This window comes from Elaeis guineensis, chromosome 6, assembly GCF_000442705.2.
Source record: "Elaeis guineensis isolate ETL-2024a chromosome 6, EG11, whole genome shotgun sequence".
Lineage (NCBI taxonomy): Eukaryota > Viridiplantae > Streptophyta > Magnoliopsida > Arecales > Arecaceae > Elaeis > Elaeis guineensis.
Window position 1 is genome coordinate 33,385,242 of NC_025998.2, and position 18,068 is coordinate 33,403,309.

General features: G+C 45.1%; 1 protein-coding gene and 1 pseudogene across 1 annotated transcript; one reads left to right on the forward strand and one right to left on the reverse strand.

The window, feature by feature from the left end:
* Positions 1 to 305: 305 nt before the first annotated feature.
* LOC105046867 (putative disease resistance protein RGA4) lies at positions 306 to 4,530 on the forward strand. The gene is given in 3 exon segments (XM_029265073.2): positions 306 to 1,301; positions 1,303 to 3,843; positions 3,845 to 4,530. Coding segments are annotated over 3 exon segments (3,735 nt in total). The 5' UTR covers positions 306 to 416; the 3' UTR covers positions 4,154 to 4,530.
* A 3,942-nt stretch (positions 4,531 to 8,472) lies between these two features.
* LOC105046851 (condensin-2 complex subunit H2-like) lies at positions 8,473 to 12,487 on the reverse strand (annotated as a pseudogene).
* Positions 12,488 to 18,068: the final 5,581 nt, after the last annotated feature.

Consider the following 18,068-nt stretch of genomic DNA (forward strand, 5'->3'; position numbering starts at 1 on the left):
AATTAAATAGCTGCATTTTTGGGGATAGGGAGCTTTCCCTCTTTTATTGAATGGGGGATGATAATAAGAGGGAGAAAAACAGACAAACTGGGAGGACCAAGGGACGAAAAAATGGCACGAATCGTCATTACGGATCTATTCATTATCAAGCCGACAGGAACGTCTCAAGTAACTTTTCCGAAGTGGCCGGTTGACTCTGCACGCGGAAGTTTCTCAGCCACTTCCTTTAATAATAGAATATCTGCAAGGCGAGGCTTCCCAGCACTTCCATTGGACATACTCACCAAATGAAGAATAAATTACCCATCGCTCAATAATTGAGACCAAGCGCACCAGCCATCACCGGAAAATCTATTCCGTGGAGGAATCCATCTCTCTCTTCCGTGGGAGGTGCTCCTGTTCACCGATCGATATATATGGAGGCGCTGCTATCAGTTGGAGGATCCATCGCTTCTGCCATGCTGGACAACTTGGTCGGCCAGGTGAGCTCCGATGCCATCCAGCAGTTCGGGCGACACTCGGGACTTCAGCATGACCTCAAGAAGCTGCAGGCTACTCTGCTACGGACACGCTTCATCCTTAACAGCGCTGAGAAGAGGCGCGCCAAAGACAAGATCCTTGCCCAGATCCTCCAAAAGCTCGAAGATGCCGCCTATGATGCCGAAGACTTGCTGGATGAATTTGAATACCAAATCCAGCATGAAAAGGCGGAAAGCCAAAAGAATCAGGGAGGTAACTTCCTATCTTCTGCTTTGCCTCTTGCCAGAAATTTGTTTAATCCTGACGGTGATGCTATGGCTAGAGTGAGGGAGGTGATGGGGACGTTAGAAAGCATTGCTGATGATATGGAAAGAGTCATCAGACTCTTGGATTTAGATGATGAAGGGGAAAAATATAAGAGCTCGGTGAGACGTGCGACGAGCTCATTCTTACCCGAACCCAACGTGTTTGGCCGAGAAAAAGAAAAGGAAAAGGTGATAAAACTGCTGTTAAAGTCGACCGATGCTACTGAATCCAGTGATGATGATCGTGGTCGTGTTTGTTCAAAGAGACCAAAGAAAGATAGTATTTCTGTTTTGCCGGTGGTCGGCATGGGAGGGATCGGGAAAACTACTTTTGCTCAATACATTTACCATGACCCGAGTGTGGATGACTATTTTGATTTGAAGATCTGGATTTGTGTGTCTGATAGTTTTGACGTGAAAAGGCTAACTAAAGAGATAATAGAGTATGTTACCAGAGAGAGACGGCGTGATCGCCAAAATTTGAATCGTCTTCAAGAGATCCTTAAGAAGAAGATAAAAGTCAAAGAAATTTCTGCTCGTCGTTGATGACATCTGGGATGATGACAGCAACAAATGGGATAGTCTGTGCGCACCATTAAGGTCCGGGTCGGAGGGAAGCAAGATCTTGGTAACAACTAGATCTAAAAAGGTTGCAAAGATGATGGGCACGATGGAGACAATCTTCTTAGAGGGTTTAGCAAAAGATGCCTATTGGGAATTTTTCAGTAGACATGCATTTGGTTCTCAGAACCCCAAAGAACATCCTGAGTTGGAAGCTATCGGCAAGAAGATTGCTGACAGACTGCAGGGATCGCCACTTGCAGCAAAGACGTTAGGAGGCCTATTGAATTTAGACTTGGATGGAAGGCACTGGAGAAACATCATGAACAGTGAAATATGGCGACTGAAGCAAGGTGAAGATGACATCATACCGGTCCTGCGATTGAGCAATCAGTACCTGCCTGCATACCTGAAGCAGTGTATTGCATATTGTTCTGCGTTTCCTCAAGATTACGAATACGAAAAAGACGAGCTAGTCCAACACTGGATGGCACAAGGCTTCATTGTACCTCGAGGAAATATGCGGATGGAAGAGGTAGGGAGTGGGTACTTCGATGATTTACTTAGCAAATCTTTCTTTCAGCATCTCCGCACCTATCTCTCTTTGCGTTTCGGGAAGCCTGAGCGTACAGTATGTGTGATGCATGATTTGATACACGATATGGTACAATCTGTCTCAGTTGACGAAGATGGCAAGTGGCAGAAAATCCCCAGTAGGCTTCGACACATATCAATATATACCAAGAATCTGGAGCCGGGTAAGCTATCGGACTTGGCCAATTATAAGAATCTGCGCACCCTTGTGCTTGTAAATTTGTATGATGCAAACCTTGATTCTATGCTTGATTGCTTGTTCACACGGTTAACACAAATGCGTGTGTTGCGATTAAGGAAATGTGGGATCAAATAGTTGCCTGGCAGTATTGGAAAATTAAAACTTCTCCGATACCTTGACGTCTCTCAAAACATTATTCCTACGTTGCCTGAATCACTGTGTAACCTTTACAATCTTCTGGTGTTAAACATATCTGACTGCCCGATTGAGAATTTCCCTGCACGCATGAGCAAATTAGTTAAATTGAGGCAGCTTATAGCGGATGCCAAAACAATTCGCAAGTTGGCTAATGTCAGGAAGCTAACGTCTCTCCAAGAGTTGCCATATTTCAAAGTCGAAAAGAAGAGAGGACACAAGATTGAAGAATTAAAGGATATGTTGCAGCTCCATGGAAGACTATGCATTGAAAATCTTGAGAACGTCGAGAGTAGGGAAGAGGCCAGTCAGGCTAAGCTGAACAACAAACACCACCTCGATGAATTGGAGTTGGTATGGAACAGCTCAGGGAACGATGATGAAGTACTTGAAGGCCTCAAACCACATTCCAATCTCAGAAGGCCGGAAATCAGAAATTATGGTGGTGTCAGATTTCCAAGTTGGCTGGATCCACAATCGCTCAAAAGTTTGAAAGCTATTTGCCTAGAAAATATCCAAAGCTGCGAGCAACTTCCATCTCTTGGACAGCTGCCATTCCTCAAGATTCTGCACATCAAAACTATGCATGCCGTGAAACAAATTGGTCATGAATTCTGTGGCTCTCCAGAGATCAAAGGATTCCAATTGTTGGAAAAGCTGGAGGTTTCAGACATGCCGGAATGGGAAGATTGGTTCGGAACAGAAGGTATCCAGATGTTTCCTCGTCTGCCTAAGCTGCATGTCGAGAATTGTCCCAAGCTAAAGGGTTTAGCCTGCCTCCCTCCCTCGCTCAGACTATTGCACCTACAGAATGTGGGAATAAACATGCTCCCAGAATCATGGGACGGAGACCATGGTTTTAATGATGACAGCAGGATGACAAAACGCAGCAGAAGCAGCAGCAGGACCTCTTCACTTTCTCGCATGTATATCGTAGGGTGTTCAAACCTGGAAAATCTGGAAGAATGGCTGTTGTTACACCACCTGCCAGCTATCGCGGCATTGATAATTGTTGACTGTCAAAAGGTTGTGCGATTGCCAATGGAAAGGTTTAAAGATTTTCTCTCCCTCGCGTACTTGGACATCACAAGCTGTCCCTTGCTCCCGTCCCGTGCGCGACTGATCCTTCCCTCTTCTCTCCGACATCTCAAACTGAATTCTTCATGCGGTCATCTGGATGAGTCGCTACCCGACTGCCTGCAAAACCTCACCTCTCTCACCGACTTGCGTTTGGTTGGTTGCCCGCACATAACATCTATTCCAGGAGAAGTGCTCAGTCGCATGATAGCTCTCAACGATTTGACTATTTGGGAGTGTAGAGAACTGAAATCACTGGGGGGCTTACGAGCTCTCAGATCTCTGGAAGATTTGACCATTAGAAGATGTCCTCGGCTCACGGTATTGGCAAATGAGGAAGAGCAGGGCGAGGGTTTGGCATATCTTCGCAATTTGTGCATCGACGACACTGCGCTGGTCAAAGTGCTGTTCTCCACAATCGCCCTGCCCTTTCCTGAAACACTCCAAATCTGGGGCTCAGTCAACTCATATTATTCGTGGAGAGGACCAATTGTGGTGCCAAAGCCTCAAATCTCTCAGACGCCTAATCCTTCAAAATTGCACCAATCTCCAGTCCCTGCCAACAGAGTTGCATAGCCTTTCCACCCTCCGATATTTGGAGCTATCAAATTGCCCTGAGATCCGCTCGCTGCCAGAGAAGGGCCTGCCTCCATCCCCAACAGAAATATATTTCGACAATTGTCATCCGGTGTTGATTGAGCAATTGCAACAATACGAGAAAATTATTGGATGGATGTCTGGTCAGGATACCACCTTCTAGAATCTTTTCAGTACTACACGATACAGTAAAAAAAAAAAAAAATAAAATAAAAATAATCAAAATATATGGATCAGCCACAAAAAGGCTCGCCTCTACGGGATATGCAAACTTCACTATGAAAAAGAAATTTTACAAGAAGAGATCTCTCCCTCAACCCTTGTACACCCAATTTTTCTCTCCTGAAGTTCTCCCTCACAAAAGCTCTTTCTCTTGGAAGACCCTCCTGAACCCCTGAAGCGACCGGCATCTGTTGTCCAAGAGCCCTGCTCCTTCTCTCCCAGTGTACGGCTCTCTCTCTTCTCTTTTGGGTTCTGATTCATTTTCTGTGTGAAGCCTTCCTGCATCCACGAGAAACCAGGCCACTCACCTTTCTGTTTCACCAATCAAGCCCTATTTAAAGGCCTTAAACTGAGTTAGATTAGGATTAGGAATCCTAATCAGGCCTAAACAAACTCCAGATCAAGCCCCAAGCCGTTAGATCAAGATCGGAAGCTTTCTGGGCTATCCGATTGCGACCGGTCCATGGAATAGTACCGTGGACCGTGAGAAATGCCTGAAAAATGCCCAGGCGGTCCACCGCGGTCCACCATGGACCGTCCGATCCACCGTGGATCGGGGTACAGGCCTAGGCGCAGTGCCTAGGCCTGGGCTGGCCCGCGCGCACGAGCTTGGGCTGCGCCCGTGCTGGGCGCCTAGGCCCGGGCCGCGCCCGCGCGTGGGCTAGGCCGCCGCCCGCCTGGGTCGTGTGCCTAGGTCACGCACCTGGGCCACGCACCCCGCTCGTTGGCCCGCCTGAGCCATGCTCCGCCGCCTGCGCCGCACCACAGCCTCTCTGCCGGCCCACCGCCGGCCGCCAGCGGTCCTCCACCGTCTTGGATCTCGTGCAAGCTTCAAAAGCTCGTATCTCCTACATCCAAGCTCCGTTTGGGGTGATCTTGATCTCGTTGGACTCATTTTTCATCGCGGACCTCGCTATGGGCTCAATGTAGACTGAATCTCGAGGTATCAAATTCTAACAATCTCCATCTCGACTCGATATTCGGCATCCTCCTAACTCTGAGAGCCGAGAGCTTCTGAATATCTCCTCGCCCCATGCCCTGGGGCAATCTCCTGCTGATCATGAATGGGAAACATGGGAGTCGAGCCAGGCCGCTCAATCTCATCTTCATCATATGCTGTGCTCCTCCTGATCTGAGACCTACTCGAGGTATCGTTCTGCGGCAATAGAATCTCATCTTGCGACGTCGCCTCTCATCCTCTCGAGTCTCCTGTCTCGTACCCGATTCACCTCCACCTGGAGCTCCACCTCGCTCTGGGATCTATCTGGCTCCCGAAGCTCCACCTCGCACTGGGCTCCCTACTAGGTAATAATATCCTCTGCTCCCATTCTTCCCTCCAACACAATCCTATCGCCGCGTAGCACCCTCAGAATTTCTCCACCAGCTACCGTCCTGTAGCCTCTCGAATCTAGTCTGCTAAGTTAGAAAAGACTCCGCCTGAAATCGGGTATGTATAGAATCTACTCCAATCTCCTCACTGCACCATCATGTGTCCTCCAGTTGACCGTCCCAATGCCTCTGATCGCACAACTCATTTATCCGACAGATATACAGTGCCCTCACTGTTCTCCAGGGAGTCAAACTACTCTCTACAACATATATGATGGGTGCATGCAGAATCTAATATCCACTGCTGAGAAAAAATAGATACCGCGTCAGATATCTCCAGGACATCTCTATCTGAATCACTGTCGGCCGTCGCTACAGCAGCCACCGTCCGATTTTTGAGTTGAGGGCAATCTCGAACTAGATGCCCCAACTCCTCACATCGGTAACATTTGGCTTTGCTCAAGCCCCTCTTAGACTTGGACCGCCCTCATCGCGATCTCCTGTTTTTTGTCTACCGCCTCCTGCTCCTCCAGAAGCCACCAAAGCTGAGCTACCGCCACCTGAGCTCGAAACTGGGTTTCCCTCCTGAGAACCTCATTCTGGAATATCGCGTGGTGACCTCGTCCATCTTGATAGTACTCTTCTCCACTAGAAGAGCAGTCACCAAGACTCGTATGAAGGGAGAAGCGATGCCAGCAAAACCAACACCCTGATCTTCTCCTCAACATTCTCACTAATGCTAAGGAGGTCGGTAAGGATCTTCTGGAAGTGGCTTAGATGCTCCTGCACGCTGTCCTCAGCCATCCACAGTGGTAAAACTACCTTCAGAGGAAAAGAGTATTGGTGAGAGACTTCGCCATGTACAACTCCTTGAGCTTAGACCACAGCACCATCAGGGAAGTCTCGCTCAGCACATGGATCACCATCTCATCCGTCAGGTACATGTAAATGGTACTCATCGTCTACATCTGTAGCCATTTTCAATCCTGCACCTTCATGGTGGTTGGCTTCTCATCGCACAAGAGAGCATCGATCAACCTCTATTGGATGAGCAAGTTCTTCACCCTTGCTTGCCACAAGGAGAAATTGCTCTTCCCATCAAATTTGTTGATTTCCATCTTGATTGTTCTGTCTTCTCCATCTTTAGTCTTGCTCACCACTGTTGCAATCTGCATTCTTGTACCATCTTGCTCTGATACCACTTGTTGGATGGATGTTTGGCCAGGACACCACCTCCAGGACCTTTTCAGTACCACGCAATGCAGCAGGAAGAAAAAAGAAATAAAACAAAAACAATCAAAATACGTGGATCACCACAAAAGGGCTCGCCTCCACGGGGCATGCAAACTTCACTATGAAAAAAAAAATTACAAGAGGAGATCTCTCCCTCAACCCTTGTACACCTAATTTCTTTCTTCTGAAGTTCTCCCTCACAAAAGTTCTCTCTTGGAAGACCCTCCTGAACCCCTGAAGCGATCGGCGTCCACTGTCCAGGAGCCCTACTCCTTCTCTCCCAGCGTACGGCTCTCTCTCTTCTTTTTTGGGTTCTGATTCGTTTTCCGCACGAAGCCTTCCCGCATCCACGAGAAACCAGGCCACTCACCTCTCTATTTCACTTATCAGGCCCTATTTAAAGGCCTTAAACTGAGCTAGATTAGGATTAGAAATCCTAATCAGACCCAAACAAACCCTAGATCAAGCCCCAAGCCGTTGGATCAAGATCGGAAGCTCCCTGGACCGTCCAATCATGATCGATCTATGGAATAGTATCCTGTGTGCTCGTGCATGGGCTGGGCCATGCACTCGCCTGCGGCCGCTCCGCCGGCCCGCCGCCGGCCGCCAACGATCCTCCGCTGCCTTGAATCTCGTGCAAGCTTCAAAAGTTCGTATCTCCTACATTCGAACTCTGTTTGGGTTGATCTTGGTCTCGTTGGACTCCATTTTTCGCCACGGACCTCGCTGTGGGCTCAATGTGGACTGAATCTCGAGACGTCAAATCCCAACAAAAATAATGAAAAAGTCACATTATATGATCTCATAGCCTGCTTGGACAGGTACAACCATCAACCAACGGTTTCTCCATCATACCGCCCTCTTTACCGACTTTTTGTTTCCTTTTTTTTCAGGGAAACTGCATTATTTAGCGCACTGAGGAATGTTTTTATTTCCTGGAAAATATTTTGTTTGAGAAATATTTACTGGAATATGTTTCAGGGTCTCCGTCCATTGTGGGCACAGAAGTTCTTCCCCTCGTGGCAATTCAGTATTCAGCTATCTCGCACCAATTCTCCCTGTTACACCAATTCTCTCATAATATGTGCATGGAATATATTTTTGTGCGAGCAAATGACCATTACTCTTTTATATTTATGATGGATTGTTTGTATTTATGATGAACTGTAGTGTTTGTATTTATGATTGATGATTTACAGCTTTAGTGTGTGAGAATGTACCATCCCAGCAAGTATGCATTTTTATTGATGAAAAGTGAGCCTTTTTTTAGATTGAGATTTATCCTGCACTGTATCTATCATATGGTTTATATTAATAAACATAATGTCCATGGTAGGCTTAGCCCTCCTTTCTCACAACAACAACAACAATAACAGTTTAAGTTGCTCCTGATTTAGCCTCTTGGTGGACATACCTGCAAACTGTTAAATATTGCTTTCATCACGATTGGTGAGACGTCTTGCTGTTGTGCAGGACTGCCTCGAATGCATAAGCCAACATTGCATGCCGGCCTCGTTTGCACGCTTTCATAGACAGGCAAAAGGTGCAAGGAGAATAAAAAGCAAAAGAAAGGAGCACCACCAAAACTTTCAGTTCCTTGCATATGCTGTTTAGTGAAATATAACATTTGCATCAGCAACATAACCAGGCTCCAAATTTGTGATCAACCTCGTAAGCAATGATGCTGCAGAAGGGGAATAATTGTCATGTCAGTGGGAACATTGAGGAAGTGCCTCAAGAATTGTCCAAAAAAGTCATGCTCAGCATCTGCTAGTGAATCTAGGCATCCCAACAGGTTAGGAGGGTTGCTCTTGCTCAAGAGCAAAAATTACACAAACCACAGATTGAAAACAGTCATAGGCTGGATTGAACAACTAAATTGGGAGATTGTTCAGAATCTTGCATGCAAATATTGGTGGAAGGTTGCAAAGTGCTCTTTCAAAAAGTACATAAAAAAGGCAAGCACTGGGGAAGCAACCACCATGCATATAATTGTTTTGCTACTTTTTACCACTCCACAAAATTAGTCTGGATCAATACATGATCTATCCTATGGGCTCCATAAGTCCAATGGTCATGGATTTGATGGCTCCACCCAATTCAGCTCGGTTGATCAAATTTCTTGACGTTGGTGAGAGGACAAAAATCCTAAAAGATGAATTGCTTTTCACCTCAAAAATGAAAAATATGGATCCTTTATACTTCAGCTACCAAAGTAACTTGTCTATTCTCCATCACCTCATCTATTATAACATCCTTCGCATCCCAGCCTTAGGTGATCACCTCCTTCCTTTAAGGAGACAAGATGCCTCTTGTTGTTCACTCACCTTCAACCCGTGCACTGTTTCATTATCAAATTCACTACATGCCTTCGACTCCTTTCTCCTACTCCTATTGTCCACTATGGCCTCCAATGACCAAGTCATGCTACAACCAAGATTGTGTCTATTGCTCCATCCAACCTCCTCATTAACTTCTTTGTCAACCCAAACCCTTTATACTTCAGCTACCAAAGTATCTTGTCCATTCTTCTTCACCTCATCTATCATAACATCCTTCACATCCCTACCTTAGGTGATCACCTCCTTCCTTCAAAGAGATAAGATGCCTCTTGTTGTTCACTCACCTTCAACCCGTGCACTGCTTCACTATCAAATTCTCCACATGCCGTCGACTCTTTTCTCTGACTTCTACTGTCCACCGTAGCCTCCAATGAACAAGTCATGCCACGGCCCAGATTGTCTATTGCTCCATCCAACTTGCTCATTAACTTTCTTGCCAACCCAAACCTCTCCATGGACCTCGTCCTCTTCCACAACATCATTGTCCATCCCAACCATTTTGCCATCACCAACTTCATTTGCCCTCTCACCTCATTTTGGTTTGGCCATCTCCGACATTAGCCTTGTCTGCCTCAATATAAAGAAAGGCAACATCATCCACATCTTCTTATCCAACCCTAACTCTAAAGTCAATGTGAGCATAGAGGTTGTAGCCACAAGACACCACATGAACGTCTTCGAAACCTTGCTCAACTCATGGAGCTAAAATCGAGCAATTTATGGAAACCCATACAGGAGATCATATATTGATCCAGTCAAATGATAAAACATGGAGTAAAAGCATCCAGAAACACGTACCAAGAACATGGATGAAAATGACACCCCAATGTTCTTGTGAAAATGGTACCTTGTATGAATTTTTTTCATAATCTATTGTAGAAATAATGTTATTCTCATTCTTCATTTTATGCATCAAGAAACAAAACAACGGACTACAGGTATCAACTGATATTTTGCAAATGCAAAACAAATAGGGGGGAATTCCCTCTCAGTCATCTTATGGGTTGAAGAAATCAAGGAGATCCATAAATTATTCCTCGCTCTATATTAAGCATTTAAAGTTACAAAGAAAGAAAAAAGTAAACACCTTATCTACCCACACTAGTAAATCATATACACGTTGAAAGTGTAAGATACAACTCACTTAGAAACGGAACTCTGACCTCATGGAGAAGTTTTGCTTGCAGCTAAAAATGATTCATCTTAGACAATATCTCAAAAGAGATTGAAACAAACAACTTAAAAAGTTTAGATTTATTAATGGGAAATGGACATCTGAGAAACAAGGATGAACATCTGAGAAACACGTTGATTGATGAATAAACATACAGGAATCACAGAAACTTTTAACATATATACGTGCCTAGACCCAAGCCATAAATTAAAATGTTGTATCCTATCTACCTGTTAGAGGGAACTGCAATGCCGAGTTATATGAGTGCGGTCCTAATATATGATCTCTAGACCATTCAACAGCCATTTTAAATCATCCTCAAATTTTAAAAATTGTTTTATGTCAACCAGCAGACTGCAAATCAAATGGCTCTACAAACTGAGCAGACCTCCACCACCTCTCCCCCTCAGGAGTACACCTAACAACACCGCGCTTCCCAAGCTTAGGAGAGAATCTGCCATTCTGATGCAATGATTTTAAAGGAGAGGTGGCTTCTGAGGTGAAGGAATTTGCTTTTATGCACCCTTTCCTTTAAGGGAAATTAGCTCTCTTTCTTGTACAACAGTTCTCCATTTCTTCTCTTCTGGCATGGTGAAGGAGCTTCACATAGAAGGGATTTGCCACCGTGTGACATACAAACTCATCACTTGCTGGAAATCTTTGCAAAGCAACATTCCCATTGTTCACTTGAAATCAATATTGAGAGTTTGTGGTAAATATATAAAGTTTCTCAATTTTTGTTCGCAGGAACAAGTATTCCATCAAAGCTTGCAAGCAGAAAAAAGAAAATACCAGCTGCAGAAGTGCAGAAAATGTCCGTACAACATTCTTGGGTTGGCCCATCACAACATCAGTGAAGGACATGCATCCTCCACTGTCCACATCGAAAGAAAGCTTGTCCAATGTTCTGTCGTCACATAAGTGAATGTCAAAAGGAGGGTCTGCATCCTGTCAAAACAATTCCCAATCAATGAAAAAAATAAGGAAATCTCAAATAACCAGAGGAATTCTTTAGCTGATATAGATCAGGATTGGAAGAGAATGGAAGCAATCTCCACAACTCACTTGCTCTTCCAAGGTGTGTTCAATCCCTTCTTTCCATGTTGAAACTCATCTGGCAAACTGTCTGCTTCTCTATTTCAGCTAATCTAGCAAGAAGGGCATCCTGAATGAAGAAATGATAGATTATGAAACTAGCATGAAGAAAGTGCATCGGCAATATCTGAAATTTTAAATAAACAATATAGTGCCCACAAGATGCAATATAAAACAGGAATTGAGAGAGCCAAGTGAAGTAGAACGGACATCTGATCCGATACTTTTGGGAACCATCCCTGAACCCTTAACATCTTTATATCCTGATTGTACTTGTTGCTGTCCACCATCATTTGTATGCACATAATTAGCATCTCCAGCATTCCTATGCCCTGTAGCAGCAGCTCCATAAGTGCGTAAATCTCAATAATTTGTAGCAGTATGTCCCTTTCTTTGGCAAAGCTGACAAAACATTGGTGCCCACTGTTGTCTTCCCAAATTATTATTTCTTTGATTGTTCCATGGCTGATTTCCTTGTCCACCATTTCGGGATGTGGACAGCATCCCACGTCCTCCATTGTTACGCCTAGAATTCCAATTTTCATGTCTTCCTCCACATCTGCCACTCTTATTATTCTAACTTCCACCAAATCCAGTATTAACATTAAGCACATCATGGGCACCACTAGATTCGGTCTGCTCAGCCTTCTTTTGCTTCTTCACATGATGTTGCTCATATTGTAGCAGCATAGGATGCAGCACTTCATAGGATGGAAGCTTAGGCTGACATTCAAAGGAGATGACCAGCATGTCAAAATCCGATCCAAATTCCATCAAAATTTGTTGAACTTTATCTATATCTGAAATCGGTTGGCCAATAAGAGCTAACTCATCTGGTATCTCTTTCATCTTATTCCAGTATTCCATTACTGACATATCATTCTTTCGCAAATTCTGAAATTCTATCTTGAATTGCATGGCTTTGGAAGATGTGACCTGAGAAAACTAATCGCAGGCTTTCCCATAAACCTTTTGTAGTGAGCCCATCCACAATCCCAAGAAGAACACCTTGAGATAGAGTGTACAACAGATAGGCCACCAATATCTTATCTTGTTTCACCCACACGCGATAAAGAGGATTAGGTATGAGGGCAGTCTGCTTGCTCTCACCTTCTTGTTTTTCTTCTAAATGCTGAGGTGGTGCTGGGTCAGCATCATCTAAGTGGCCAGCAAGATCCAGACTCTCAATGAAAGGGGTAATTCGCCACTTCCACACAAAATAATTAGAGTAAGTTAATTTCTCGAGAGAGGAAAGAAGCATTAATGGGTGGTGGGACAGAAAAGAAGCCATTAAAGAGAAAAGCAGGAAAATCGTAGGTCTTCTGGAAAATAGTCAATATAGGATGATTTTAGATGTGGAAGTTGTTGCAGTGGATCCCAGAAATCACGTGATGTCCTGCTATACAAATAAATACCAGATCCCCTTTTTTTTTAGATTGTGAAACATAACTAAATGGAAATGCAGTATGGGGATCGTACTGATAGTGATTATGCAAGAAAAATCAAGATTGACATGTTTTCCAATGGTGCACATTTTCCGATGCAGAAGAATCAGACCCACAAATGCAAGAATCAGACAAAGGCAACAAAAAAAAAAAAAGCACCAAAACGTACAGCAACAGTGAATCTATGAAAAAATAAAAAAAATAAAAAAATAAAAGAAGAGAAAAAGATATCGCAAGAATAAGATAGATTTGATTGAGAGGAATCAAGCTCCGGAAAAGAAAAAGGAAAGCAAGACAAGACGTAACGATTAGGGAAGAAGAGGGGTTCAAGACACGGCAAGAGAAGAAGAAAAAGATTGAATAAGGAAAGGAGAAAGCCTAGATTTAATGGCTTACCTGATGCTCTGATACCATGTTGAAAAGCACCACATACTACACATGTTAGAGGTAGAAGGTCAAGGAGGAGGCTTTACGGGAGAGAAAGGAAGAATCTATATTTTTTTTTGTACAAGTGCCTATATATATAAATATATAAATCTAAATATGGTAAGGAATATGATAATATTTTAAAGAATATTGCCTGCACTTTTATAGTAGGGAATATAGTAATATTCTAGAAGATATTACCTACACACTTTTATAGTAGGAAATATGGTAATATTCTAGAAAATATTACCTACACTTTTATGGTATACATTAACACTTTTCTGTACCTAATTGATTCACATAGCAAACCATACGAACTAACACAAATAACATAGCATCATCACTTGCTGCATATGATTATCACATGCAACATATCATATAAAGCACATGCTTAATAATTGATAAAGCACAAAGCAAAGCTCATATATGCGAACCTTCTCATGGCGAAATTGTACTTCAGTATCCATATTGCACATACTATTTAGCAGATCATGTTCTGCTTGATCAAAATTGGGAGGGTGATTTTCCCCTCCATTATCATCATTTTCATTCTTAAAACCATCAAAGCCATCATAAGTTTCTTCGTCTCCAAAAATAAGTGATCTTCTTAGCTGCAATATGAAACTCAATCATAACTTAAGAGTGAAGATAGGAAAAGATCAGTTAAAATGAAAAATATAAGAACCTTCCTACAAAAACCTTTTCAAATAAGGGCAGTGACTGAGGTGCATGTAGCCTTTCCTACAAACGAGATTTTACTTCAAATGATTCTACAAACTATTGGCTGATAATACCACCACCATCCAATTTTACCATAGGAAACTGAGAAGTTGAAATATTTCTCTTGACATTATGAATCACCTGCCCTCTAAAACCCTTAACCATTCAAGACAGGAGAAAAAGAATATCATTATATAACAAAAAAATAACAAAGAATGATATCTTGGTCGGAAAAGAGAAACTAACATACTTTTTCAGAATGGTTTTATTTTCAAGTTTCCTATCATACCCCGAATCCGTCATCCAAATCGATCATGTGACACGACCGCATGAACCCTAGGACAAGCCCTAGAGATCATGCAAAACCTATAATATGTTAGGATTTGATGCCTCGAGATTCGATCCACATTGAGCCCATAGCGAGGTCCGCGATGAAAAACAGAGTCCAACAAGACCAAGATCACCTCAAACGGAGTCCGGATGGCCAAGATACGCGCGAGAGAAGTCAGCACGAAACTCGGGGCGACAGAAGACCACCGGCGGCCGGCGGCAGGCTGGCGAAGCGGCGGCGGCGCGGCCGCACGTGGCCCAGGGTGCGGCCCAGCATGCGGCGCCTGGCCCAGGCACGCAGGCCAGCCCGGGCCTAGGGTGTGGGGCACGGCCCAGACGCCGTTGGGAGCCCGTTTTTTTCAGTCCACGGTGGACCGGGCGGTCCACGGTCGGGCGCATGGACCGCGTGGGCGTTTCCCATGCGTTTTGCACGGTCTACAGCACTATTCTATGAATCGATCGCGATCGGACGGCTCTAGGAGGCTTGCGGTGTTGATCCGACGGCTGAGGAGGTTTAATGGGCTTATTTGGGCTTGGTTAAGACTCCTAAACCTAATCTAATTGACGTTTAAGCCCTTTAAAAGGGCCTGATGCTCAACAGAAAGGTGTGTGGTGGCTGGTGATCTTGTGGATGCGCATGGGCTTTAGCAGAGACCGAACCCATGGAGAAAAAGAGAGAGACACGCGACGTTGAGGAGAGAAGGAGCAAGGAGGCTCCTAGACAGTAGACAGCGATCGCTTCAGGGGTTCAGGGGGTCTTCTTAGAGAGAGAGCTTTTATGAGGGATAACTTCCTGTGAGGGAGAAATTGGGTGTACAAGGGTTAAGGGTAGATCTCCTCTTGTAAAATTTTTTTTTTCATAGTGAAGTTTGCATGCCCAGTAGAGACGAGCCCTTTTTGATTGATCCACATATTTGATTATTTTCTATTTTATTTTTTCTCTTCTTGCTGCATCACGCAGTACCGAAAAGGTCTTAAGAGGTGGTGTCCTGGTCAGACATCCACCCTACAAGTGGTATCAGAGCGAGACGGTATAAAGACGCGATTGCAGCGGTGGTGAGCAAGACTGAAGATGAAGAAGACAGGATCAATCAAGATGGAGATCAACAAATTTGATGGAAAGAGCAATTTCTCCTTGTGGCAGGCAAGAGTAAAAGATATACTCATCCAGCAAGGGTTGATCGATGCTCTCTTATGCGAGGAAAAGCCGACCACCATAGAGGCGCGGGATTGAAAACGACTACAGATGCAAGCGGTGAGTACCATCCGCATGTACCTAACAGATGAGGTGGTGATCCATGTACTTAGCGAGACTTCCCCGATGGTGCTGTGGTCGAAGTTCGAGGAGTTGTACATGGTGAAGTCTCTCACCAATACTCTTTTCCTCTGGAAGCAGTTTTATCAGCTGTGGATGACTGAGGGACAGAGCGTACAGAAGCATCTAAGCCACTTCCAGAAGATACCGACCTCCTCAGCGTTGGTGAGAATGTTGAGGAGAAGATCAAGGTGCTGGTTTTGCTAGCATCACTTCCACCTTCATACGAGTCCTTGGTGACTACTCTTCTAATGGAGAAGAGCATCATCAAGATGGACGAGGTCGCCGCGGCGATACTCCAGAACAAGGTTCTCAGGAGAAAGAATCCGGCTTCGAGCTCAGGTGGCGGTAGCTCAGCTTTGGTGGCTTCTGGAGCAGGAGGCGGTAGACAAAGCAACAGGAGATCGCGACGAGGATGGTCCAAGTCCAGAAAGGACTTGAGCAAGATCAAGTGTTATCGATGTGACGAGTTGGGGCATCTAACTAGAAATTGCTCTCAACTCAAGGATCAGACGATGGCTGCTGTAGCAACAGCCAGTAGCGATTCAAAGGAAGATGTCCTAGAGATATCTGATGAGGTATCTACTTCTTTCCAGCAGTAGATTTTAGATTCTGCAGTACCTATCATGTATGTTGTAGAGAGGAGCAGTTTGACTCTCTGAAGAACAGTGAGGGCACTGTTTATCTGCGGGATGGATCGAGCTGTGCGATCAAAGGCATCGGGACGGTCAGCTGGAGGACACATGATGTGCAGTGAGGAGATTGAGAGAGGTCCGATACATATCCGATTTCAAGCAGAATCTTATCTCACTGAGCAGACTGAATTCGAGAGGCTACAGGACGGTAGCTGGAGAAATCCTGAAGGTGCTACGTGGCGATAGGATTGCTTTGGAGGGGAAGAAGGGGAGGAGAGTACATTATTACCTGACGGAGAGCCCAGTGCGAGGTGGAGCTTCAGGAGCCAAGAGGAGTCCAGAGCGAGGTGGAGCTCCAGATGGAGGTGGATCGGGCACGAGACAGGAGACTCGGGAGGATGAGAGGCGACATCGCAAGGTGAGATTCTTATTGCCACAGGATGATGCCCCGAGCAGATCTCAGGTCAGGAGGAGTACAGCATTCGACGAAGATGGAATCAAGCGGCCTGGCTTGACTCCTATGTTTGCCCATCCATGATCAGCAGTCGATTGCCCTAGGGCATGAGGGCGAGAAGATCCAAAAGCTCTCGGAGTTAAGAGGAGGCCGAATATCGAGTCGAGATAGAGATTGTTAGAATTTAGTGTCTCAAGATTCGATCCATATTGAGCCCACAATGAGATCCGTGACGAAAAATGAAGTCCAACGAGATCAAGATCACCTCAAATGGAGTCCAAATGGCCAAGATACGCGCGAGAGAAGTCAGCACGGAACCCAGGGCGACGGAGGACCACCGACCGTCGGCGGCGGGCCGACAGAGCGACGATGGGGCGGTCGCGTGCAGCCTAGGGTGCGGCAGCGCGCGGCTAGGCGCGGCCCAGCGGACGGTGCCCGGCCCAGGCACACGGGCCGGCCCAGACCTGGACACGTGGGGCACGGCCCAGGCCCAGGCACACCATGCGGGTGCGACCCAGGCCCAAGAGCCGTTAGGAGCCCATTTTTTTCGATCCATGGTGGATCGGGCGGTCCACAACCGGGCGTGTGGACTACATGGGCGTTTTTCACACATTTCATGCAGTCCACGCACTATTTCATGGACCGATCACGATCAGACAGCTCTGAGAGGCTTGCGGTGTTGATCCGATGGCTAAGGAGGTTTAATGGGCTTATCTGAGCTTGATTAGGACTCCTAAACCTAATCTAATTCATGTTTAAGCCCTTTAAAAGGGCCTGATGCTCAACAGAAAGGTGTGTGGTGGCTGGTGATCTTGTGGACGCGCATGGGCTTCAGCAGAGACCGAACCCGTGGAGAAAAAGAGAGAGACACGTGACGTTGAGGAGAGGAGCAAGGAGGCTCCTAGACAGCTGACAATGGTCGCTTCAGGGATTCAGGAGGTCTTCCTAGAAAGAGAGAGCTTTTGTGAGGAATAACTTCCTGTGAGAAAAAAATTGGGTGTACGAGGGTTGAGGGTGAGATCTCCTTTTGTAAAATTTCTTTTCTCATAGTGAAGTTTGCATGCCCCATGGAGGCGAGCCTTTTTTGGCTGATCCACGTATTTGATTGTTTTCTGTTTTATTTCTTCTTTCTTCCTGCTGCATTACGCAGTACCGAAAAGATCTTGGGAAGTGGTGCCCTGACTAGACATCCACCCTACATAATATGACTCCATTGCTCAAACTCCATACTCAAACACATCCAAAGCTACACATCCTGCGACTCTGAAAGAAAAGAGAGAATTGAAGGTTGTGAGCTTTACAGCTCAGTAAGAATCCCATCACACTTATACCAATGTAATAGTACAATTCAAAAATAA